The 10,277-nt window shown below is 41.3% G+C and overlaps 1 protein-coding gene across 1 annotated transcript; it reads right to left on the bottom strand.

Moving 5' to 3' along the window:
- Positions 1 to 330: 330 nt before the first annotated feature.
- Positions 331 to 9,346, bottom strand: terf2ip (telomeric repeat binding factor 2, interacting protein). Its single transcript, XM_030052635.1, has 8 exons — positions 9,283 to 9,346; positions 8,672 to 8,920; positions 7,549 to 7,691; positions 6,764 to 6,978; positions 3,549 to 4,065; positions 3,348 to 3,454; positions 2,363 to 2,941; positions 331 to 1,501 (listed from the first exon to the last, which is right to left on the bottom strand). The coding sequence occupies exons 2-8, from the start codon at positions 8,902 to 8,904 to the stop codon at positions 1,280 to 1,282; spliced, it is 2,016 nt and encodes a 671-aa protein (XP_029908495.1). The 5' UTR covers positions 8,905 to 8,920; positions 9,283 to 9,346; the 3' UTR covers positions 331 to 1,279.
- Between the last annotated feature and the right edge of the window lie 931 nt (positions 9,347 to 10,277).

Below are 10,277 nucleotides of genomic sequence, written 5' to 3'. Positions count from 1 at the left end.
ATGGAGTTCTAGGTGGTAGACGAGAGGAAGAACAATTGAGAAAGACGAGGAAAAAAGGGGAAATGAGTTTTGATTGTAAATTTTTGAAAGACGTTCAGCGCAGGGTCATCTGATCCAATCCAAGCCACATCTTAAACTACTGCCTACTTGGTGTGTGTGTGTGTGTCTGTGAGTATTTACAACAACAGTTGCAGTGTGGATGATCTAGTCTAGCTGTGAGCTTTCATCTCCATACTGACAGAAATGGACAATAAAACTCTGGAAGGGTGTGTAGACTTGTGATATCTAAAGTACATTTTCAGATATCCATAAAAGAAGAGAAAAAGGTTCTAGACATAAAAAGATATTAACAATATTTTATTTAATTATTTACAGCAGGAGTTACTAAATGTGGTCAGTGACGGTCCCAAAGTGGAAAAAATTAGCTTAATAATGGCCCCAACAACCCTAATTCATTGAGCATTTTAACTGACAGGCAGCCTATTTAAAACAGATCAACAAAAAGACCTTGTTCTCAGTTAAAACAATGCATTAAAAGTATGGATTGTTTCCCAAAACTGAGGTAGAGAACATATGCAGAATATATAGCCAATTTAAAGCTGTCACACTGAAACTGTCTCGCAGAGCAACGCTGAACTCCTCTGTCGTCAATATCTGGCTAAAGTGTTGTGCTTAGTACCACAACCGTCACATCTGATAAAAGATCCGACTGACATCAATGTCACTTGTCAAAAATAGAATAGCATCATTTACTCAATTGTGCCGTACATCTTAGACACAAAGTCAACAAGTTAGGTTGATTTAGGCACAAAGCTTTTCATGTTTAGGGGGCTTGCTGCTGTTTCCGGTTGTTTCTATGGTTACAGAGGATGGTTTGGTTTTCACACACACCCCTCAGCCAATCAGAACTGAGCATTCATCCAGAGTAGACCATGGCATAAAGCTTCTTACTTTCTATAGAGTTCAGGACCCTCCATTGTTTTCTAGCTTTTTTACCTTTAACAGATTTAAAATATTTAAAATTGGTGTTGGGTTTTCGTTTGTTTTTTTTTTGTTTTTTTTTTTACAGCTGGGATGACACACCAACTGTAAAGAGTATCAACCAACTTGATGCTTGATTTATCAACAGCTAGCAAAACAAAAAAAAAAACGTGTGAATCATGTATATCAGATGATACGGGGGATTAAACACGTATAACAGATGCGTACACTCCATTACAAGACCCCACTTTGCTCCTCCTGCTCCTTTCTTTCCTATCTTCCTTCCCATGTTTATCATTCAGCTCTCCACCTCAAGGAACATCAGTCTTTTGGCCACATGCTCCTCACCGTATTTGTCCAGGAGTTCTTGGCGTACCTCAGGGTCAGCTGACCGCAACAAACTGTCGTCATGGCGATTCCAAAATGGTCTCATAAAGGAGGAGGGAGACAAGAGGAGCTGCAGCGCGGCAGAGAAGTCTCCGCTGGTCTTCAGCAGGGCCTTGGTCACACTCACCAAGTCCTGGGGGAGTAGACAGATGATATTAGAAAATAAACTTTATTTATATAGCAGCCAGTGGTGCCTCTGTAATTTGAATACAGCTGTGGTACAATAATTGTAGTACTGTCCCATATCTGTTGCTGTCTATTTTCATTTTACATTTTCTCCAGCGGTGGTGGTGCACCACTGCTAAATGAATTCAGTGGAAACACTAAGCACACTTCTAAAACCAGGATTACAATGTGCTTTACAAGAAAAGAAGGCACTCAGTTTAGTCCAGACCTCCGCTAATGATGCAGCTGGAAGTGACGGCCCTGTTTGTGTCAAGCCGCGACCACGCTGAGCAATGCTGTTGCAATAGGACACGCCCCTTTCAGCTAATCAGTAGGGAAAGTTGGTCAGTGCCACCTTAGGGCTGATTGGCCCAAAACGTTACTGGCCTATAACCAATCATCACACCAAGTTTCATGCAAATCTTCCCAGTACTTTGAATTACCCTGCTGACGGACAGGGGTGAAAAGATAACCCGCTGCTGGAGGTTTCTCCTCCCTGGCAGAAGTTTAAAAAAAAGGTATAAGCATCTAAGAACAGGAGTGAAATGAAAGCCAGACAGTAGAACCGCTCTAAAAAACAGAAAAAGCAACAAATCTTGACGCGTTTGCATGTAGATTCATGTTTATATTTACAATATTTCACGCTCAAATTATCTGAATATTTGTAACTATCTGAAATGGACACACAGAGGATTAGAGATAAAGCAAGAGAGTGCGGCATGGAGAGAGAGCCAACATTCAATATCAGAATTATGGTCTCAATGAGCATAACTCCAATGAAATTCAAATTGCACAGCCATAACAAGAGGATACGTACTCCACCACTCACCTGGTTTGTCTGTTTCATCAGTCCCCTGAGCCGCTCCTTGTCCTCTTCCAACTGCTCCTGAGTCAGTGAAATTGCTGCATCTTTGCGCTTTACTGGCCGGGGGACAGAAGGAGACGCTGTCATCTTATCAAGGACTGACTGAGAGTCTTCATCTTGGGATTCCTTGTCAAATATGAAGAGGTGGGGCTTGGAGGCGGTAAGAATGCAGTCGGTGGATGCAGTGACAGGACAGGCTGGCTCTGGACAGTGACTGCTGCTGGAGGCCTCAGCCTCTGTCCTCGTCTCCTGCGGGACCGGTGTATGAGCGGGGCCGGGTGCCTGAGCAGGGGAGGGAGCCTGAGCGGGACCGGGTGCCTGAGCAGGGGAGGGAGCCTGAGCAGGGGAGGGAGCCTGAGCAGGGACGGGAGCCTGAGCAGGGACGGGAGCCTGGGCGGGGCCGGGAGCCTGGGCGGGGCCGGGCTGTGGGGAAGCAGCTGAGACGGCAGGAGCTGAAGTCTCCTTGGGGGTTTCAGTCGATCTAGCTTGTTCTGCCGCTGTTTGAGCTGGGTTTTGGAGGTCTGCGGTTTCATCTTGATCGGACTAGGATATGAGAACAATCACAAGAAAGGTACTTGAAGGACAACTGCTCTCCCCCTGTGAAATTGAAGGTTCTTTAGCCTTGCCTTGTTTGATAATTAATCAAACCCCTCAGAAGTTCTATTTATGGGAGGTGATAACCAAGGTGTTCGCCAAGCAGCTACTCCCTGGTGAGAAAGGGGGACTTGCACAGTTTCACAGTTGGGCAGTTTATTGGAGGTGACAATTCCATCAAACCAAAATATCATAATGCTGGCATTAAAAAACAGGGAAAAATACACTATACAGGAGACAAGTAGAGATGCACCCCGGTACCTGCGTCAAACAGCAATCTGCATGTGGATTTGGAATTCTGACATAACACACGGATCAATAGAAATATATCAATTTCAGTGGACCTGTGTCTTACCTCACTGCCATCTTCAAACTCTTTTGTTGCCATCTCCAAGATCCCCAATTTTCTCTTTTCTGTTTTCTTCCCTCTGTTCTCTGCCTCTTTCTCCACCACTGTGTTAGCTAGAGAAGAGAAGATCAAATATTCTACTTGACTGATGGTGCGTTTTTGTTTTTCTGCTTTGTGTCATTTCAGAATGTTGGAAATATGACAAACCTGCTTGTGCCTGCTCTGAGGGCATAGCTTGTCCATTCTCCTCCTGCCTGCTCTCCACCACAACTACCTCTCCTCTTCCTCTGGCTCTCTTAGAAGAAGGTTCGTCTACCGGTGTTGCTTTCTGAGTCGCAGGCTTCGTTACTGGTTTGGCTTTCTTGGCGGGCCGAGGTGATGGCACTAATTTTTGAGGAGTACTAGAAGATCTGAGCTGTCTTCCTGAAGGTTCCTCAAGCTCGAGCTTCCTGCGCGTGGATCGACGCTGAGGTTGAGCTGGTGCAGGGGAGGCCGTCTGCCTCTTCTTTTGCTTTGTCTGAGAGGAGGTGTCTGGCAGGGACTCTGGCTGAGGGGAGCTGAGCGTTTGTGGTTCTGTGGTCTCTGGTTGTGTGCTCTCAGCTGGCACAGGTTCAGCATCTGTCTGCGGCTGCAAACATGGCACCTCGGCTTCAGAGGACCTAGATGTTTGAGCCTCTGCTGTTTCTGGCTGTGCGCTTTCACCTGGTTTGGGGTTGGCGTCTGTCTGTGAAGAAACCTGTTCTCTTTAGTTCTGCTCCATTTAACAGTTATCAGATTACACACAACCATCATATCACTGATTCTTGAGAATTTGGATAAATCATGTCCCACTAAGAAAAATGCTATTTCTGCTGGAAATTTACAACATTTTAATGAATAAAAAGAATCAAGGGCATAATCAGGGGGTCCTTTGCACATTTGTAAGGTTCTTTTATAGGTTTATTTTTAATTTGTATTAATTTAATGATTATATGTTGGCCCATGGCCTACAAAACCAGTTGTCCTCGGATAGGAGATAATCATTTCAACTTGATTAAAACAACAAAAAGTAATAATTTCATTGAATAATATCTTTATCACATGAAAGAGTACATCATAATATGTATTAAAAACTACAAACGATGGGTTTTGAACAATATTTACTATTATTTTGTGGTTGCTCAAAATGTGTCCCAGATATTCGTCACCACCGTCAGATATTTATTTAAAAAATAATAATAAAAAAACTACAAGGTCAATTACATTCCTGAGGAGCCCTTTTCAAACCTTCAGCTCTACTGGATGCTTCAAGACCACTCAGGCTCCTGGAAGTTTTCTATTTTCTCTTAAATCTCTTCATATTTTTGGACACTGCTACTGTCACAACCATAAATTGTCAACACCGTCACTTCTGTATAAAAAATATTAAATTAGATTATGGAATAAATGTATACTTTTTAAGAAGAGGTCTGATGTAGGTAGCAACAGGGCGAAAACAAGCTGGCTAATGTGAACAACTCATGCTTATCATGTGAAAGAGCAGGTTTTTGTCACCACCGTCAGACGTCACCACCGTCAGGTTTTCTGTCTGACGGTGATGACTGAAGTCTGAAAAATGCTTATAACAGTGCTCAGGATTGTTATTTTTTGTACCAAATAGTTAAATAAAGTTGTTAAGCAAGAAGCCATTGACTTGAGTGGTATAAATTTTGGAAATGTATGTTTTCATGAGGCGACTGTCACCACCGTCAGATGAGTGTCACCACCGTCAGAGGCAGTTATATTGGTTTTAAATGAATATGCTTACAATATGTTTCTTTGGTGCTGCTGAATTATTAAAGTAATAGTCCCTTTAATACAAAAATATGTTTTTCAAATTAAAAAAAAAAACATTACAGTGACGGTGTTGACAAAAACAAAGTAGCCTAATAACTGGAAAAAACTATTTTATGAAAAAAATACAAAATGAGGAGGTTGCACCGGTACATTGCTGAACAGCCAAGACCTTGGCCTATAATGATATACCTTCAGATTTTGTAATTTAACTCACTTTTTTTTTTTCAAAATTAAAACCTGTTTTATCCAAATTCCCAAGAATCAGTGATATACATGCACGATCAACTATTTGACCTATATAATTTCAACTATCTTGCAGTGACCAGCAACCTCTGACAGCTACCTTTTCCGAGTCTGTCACTACTGTGTCAGCAGAAAGAGTTGCAATTTTCAAAATACTGAGAAATATAAGACTTATGTTTAGGAGTGAATATCAGAAAAATGTTGAAAATGGGGAGAAAAATGATGCTATTCGCAATTTTTCAAAGAGGCTGACACAACTTTGTAGCAGAAATACCAAAAACTAGATTTACTGTAACATTCAGAAAGGTGGGGCAACAAACATGGCAGAAAAGAAAACCAGTATATGCAAAAGATTTGTCTTGACCCAAAGATTCTGCTATACAATTGTCATACAATTCATGAGTAACTGGCTAAAGCTTTTTTTTTTTTTTGTAGCATCGCCATCTGGCTGATTGGTGTAATTCATTTTTAGCACTTTTTTTTTTTTTTTTTTTTTTGCAAGAGGCAGGAAAACGCTGGACAAAAATCCAGCTGGCAAGCCAAGGCTGACAGTCAATCTGCCACAAATTACCTTGTTGGTATGCACTGTGAAATTTGAGATTTCAAATTTTTCAACACTTTGGTGTTACAGCAGTCGGATTCAGCTGTGCACCAGAGAGCAGAATATGTCATACGATTTATCAGGGGGAAACCAGAAAAATTTATTTCATTCTATGATCTTTTGCCCATTACATAAAGAGCTCAGAATAATGAACTATGGTACATTACTTCCATTTCTGTCATGTCTTTCTTATAAACAATCATAAAACACTTGTGATATGTTTCAAAAAGAGGAGAGGCGCCCTGGTGGTGCACAGGATAAGAGCGAGTACCATGTGCTAAGGCTGAGTCCTGATCACAGCGTCCTGGGTTTGAATCTGACCTCAGGCCATTTGCTGCATATCATCCCCCCTCTCTCCCCTGCCTTTCCTGTCTCTCTCTCTACAGTCACTATCAAATAAAGCAGAAATGGCAAAAATATATATATAAAAAAGAGAGGACTGTGTGTGTAAAACAGCATCTTTATATGCTGTAAAAATTACTTTGTTGAGTAGGACTTGAGTTAATGTTAACTGAGTTAACTGATGGATGAAGTGTTTGTTCAGCCCATGAATGCTAAACATGTACAGTACATGACCCCTGAGTGACAACAAATATCAACAATAATTAATGCCAGTTTATCCGACTGAGTCCTTTGAGTCCTATTCAAACTGCATTCAAACTGAGACTGTGTTGTCATGAACAGCATGTCTTGTCATATAAAATGTAAAGTACTTTGTGATAGCATTTTGTGGAGTAGCTGACATCTTAATTCAACAAATTACCTTGTTCTCTTTCTCAGTCCTCTTTTCTTCCTCCACCTCCAGCTCTCTCTTCACCAGATGCATCTTATAATGGTATTTCATTGACTGCCAGCTGTGATAGGTCACAAGCTGTTTCTCCATTTCTTGCCACAACAAGTTTCCACCGACCTCTGTCTTGCGTTTGCTGACGTACTTCAAAATGGCAGCATTCTCCTCTGGTGTGTAGGCCAGCCTGCCTATTTATGAATAAACAATAACAGCACAGGCATCAGTCGATTTACAGAGTACAGAGTTTGACAATAACATAAAGATGCTAGGGTGAGTACAAAACCATGATATACCTAGTGATGACCCAGATTTTAACAGTTTTTTTCACAGTACAGAAGCAAGCGCAAAATAAATATGAAACTATTTTGCTGGATTCTTCATAAGCAGCAGAGTTTTGTCTTTTGTTAAATGCAGTGTTCACACACTTTTTTAACCAATGATTTTCATGACTTTTCCATGTAACTCCCATCAGTATAAGATAGATAAGTACCAGAATAAGTACCAGATAACGGGTAAGTACCAAAGGCACACTTAGAAATGTTTTTTTTATCCCTTTTGGTTTTTTTTTTGGTATTCCTGCCCAAGCTGAAACAAAACAATTTGCAACTGATTTGACAAATGTGGTTGTACTTGCAGAGGTAAATTTATTTATTTATTTATTTTTCAACTTTATCACCTGATCAAATTTTTGCGACTTGTCCAAAGCTTTTATAAAATTCTGACTTTGCATAAATGTGCATATGAACCCTGCAGTTTACCTTTTGGGGTGCCAGTCACATTCCTACTGCTGGAGTTGCTGGTAAAACATTTCTGGACGTCTTCAGAACTAAACCTGTAGTCCTCCAGATCCAGCTGCATGTTCTTCTCAATGCAGTCCCGAATGTACTGGGAGGATACGTACCTGGTAAAGTACACATATTTAGCTGTACTTGATTTGCATACTGTGAAATTTTAAAACTACACAACAATAAAATTCAGCATGCAGTAAACGCAGTTACATCTTCTTTACTAACAAAATGAATTATTCCACTCATGGCAAACTGTACATGGTAATGCCATTCGAAGGTGTTTTTTTTTTTTTTTTTTCCTGTTTTGTATTTATGGTTTGTTGGTAACCTCTATGTTTTTTGCCTCTTGGCCAAGTCACACTTGAAAATAAGATTTTGAATCTCAACTTGTCTTCACCTTCACCTGGCTAAATATTGGTTTAATAATGATAAGGGAAAAAAAGCATTAGTAAAACAATGTGCATTGTGAAATGCTTGTGTATGTTTTACATGCAGTTTTCACAGTGCTGTGAGGAGTGGAGTTTGATTTAATAAAGGAAACTCTACACATCAGTCAAGACTCAGTCCAATCCTCTGTCACTCCACTGAACTACCATAGTCCCTTCATTCATGCTAAAAATATGATCCCACCACATACAGACCTAAGGTTGTGAATAGCACAAAGGATGAATGCCTCACTGGGTCTTGACTGAATCTCACCTTCCACCCATGGTCTATCTACAGATTTACATGGTGCCAGTCACATCAACACATTACATTTAATGAAAAATCAAAGACAGTGCAGTATATCAGAAATGCAGTAGCATCAGACATCTCAAAGCAACCACAACAGTCATCATCTTGACGTCCAGTGGAAAACCATCCATACACAAATAATGACAAAATGACTGTAATTAGTAATAGTAAGATTCTACCGTGCAAGCATCATTGACTGTGACTGTCTCACACAATGATGGAAAGGTGCATAACAAGCCCAATAAACAGAAATGATACAGCGCTATAGCTGTGCACATCAGTCAAAATGTCCTTGTTTATTCTCCCATGACTGATGAGGCAACTTTTGATCCTGATGCTACTCCAAGCCAGCACCTACCGGTGAGCATCACTTTCTGAAAGAGCGGGGAGGTCCTCGGGGTTGAGTAGCAGAGTGGCCCCTGGCTCCTGTTCTTTGCAGAGTATTCCTCCCCCTGCCTTGATGTAGGGCTGGAGCTGGGCTTTGGTGCGACTCGGACGCACAAAGAAGCGCATGGGCTCCCCCTCCACAGACATGAAGAGAACCGGGGAGATAACATGGGATTTGCGACTGGTCTCCTTTTTAGCCGACATGACCAGCACCTCTTACCTGGAGGAGGGGGTGTAATTATAGACGTCATTATAGATGGACAGCACTTATTACACGTACATGACGGGTGCAGGGACAGGCATTGGTACAGGCAGTATGAATGGGACAGAGCTTCAGTGGGGAGACACAGCATCCCGGTTCAAGTCAGTGTTGTGGGACAGCAGCTTGTGGAGGTGCCTGCTGGGACAGCTAGCGAACTGGCTACGGATGTTTTCCCTTTTAAAACCAGCATGACAGCTCCACAAGAAAGCGGCTACAAAGTTGGCGTTATCAGCAATAAAGAGTGACTGCTTCGACGGAGGTAGTTTTGGCAATGAGCTCCAAACTTGCCAGTTAATTTGCTGATTTTCATGTGGACTTACCCTTTTCCCGCCGCAACAAACATCAAAAACAAACCCACCAGACTTTTCACTGAGCTACTGCGCATGCTCCGTTTCTTCTTCGCTGTATTCCTAAGAAAGACCGAGCCCGTGTCATTATCGCCGCCTGGCGTTTGGATACGATACTCTCATTTTGCGGTTTATTTTTTAAGAAAAGTATTTGCACACGTGATATGCGATGAGTCGTCAAGCATAACACATCAAGGTTAAAACCTATTTCCACGTGACTGCAGCAGAGTAGTTTGCCTATTTCTAAGAGCATGCATCACGGCCATCACAAATACAGTTTAATACATTTAGCACTAAGAAGAAACGTGCTGCTTGACCTCTTCCTGTGGCTGGAGCAGAGCATCCAAAATTAAAGGTGCTTTTACACGGCCTAGAGAAAGAAACTATGATATTTTATAAATAATATCTCCAACACACACACACACACACACACACACACACACACACACACACACACACACACAAAATGTATAGACGTGTATGGCACGTTTTAAAACTTTAGACCTCACATTTGTCCATACGTGGTTCAAATCCAGCAGAGTAAAATTATTCATACATTTCAGGTTTATTTAACACTTAATTTAATTAGCATTGTAGAAAGCTGCACAAAACTCTAGGATACATAACATATTGTTCATAGATCAGCAAGGTGGGGGTCAATCAAAAAATGTTTATCCAAATGCCATAACATGCACATTTTCGGTAATGCAGTCAGGCACTTGTGACAGTCATGACCAACAGTGTTTTTATCTACAGACCTATTTTATTTCTTGTATTCTCGTGTGTTATCTAGTGCCCTGCTAAGGGTAAAAAGGCCCCATAATGTGTTTCCTCGTAATGTTGCTGTTGCATTGTTGCCATTAGGCTTTGTAAATTACAGACTAATTACAGAGCCAACACTTTAGCCTTCCTTGTGTGCGTGTTGCAGCCGGCCATGGGAAGGAATTGGGCTGGACTGTTTACTGTAT

Source organism: Myripristis murdjan, chromosome 5 (assembly GCF_902150065.1).
Source record: "Myripristis murdjan chromosome 5, fMyrMur1.1, whole genome shotgun sequence".
Classification (NCBI taxonomy): Eukaryota; Metazoa; Chordata; class Actinopteri; order Holocentriformes; family Holocentridae; genus Myripristis; species Myripristis murdjan.
Note: the sequence above shows the minus strand (reverse complement) of the source record. Positions and strands in the feature narration are given on the sequence as shown.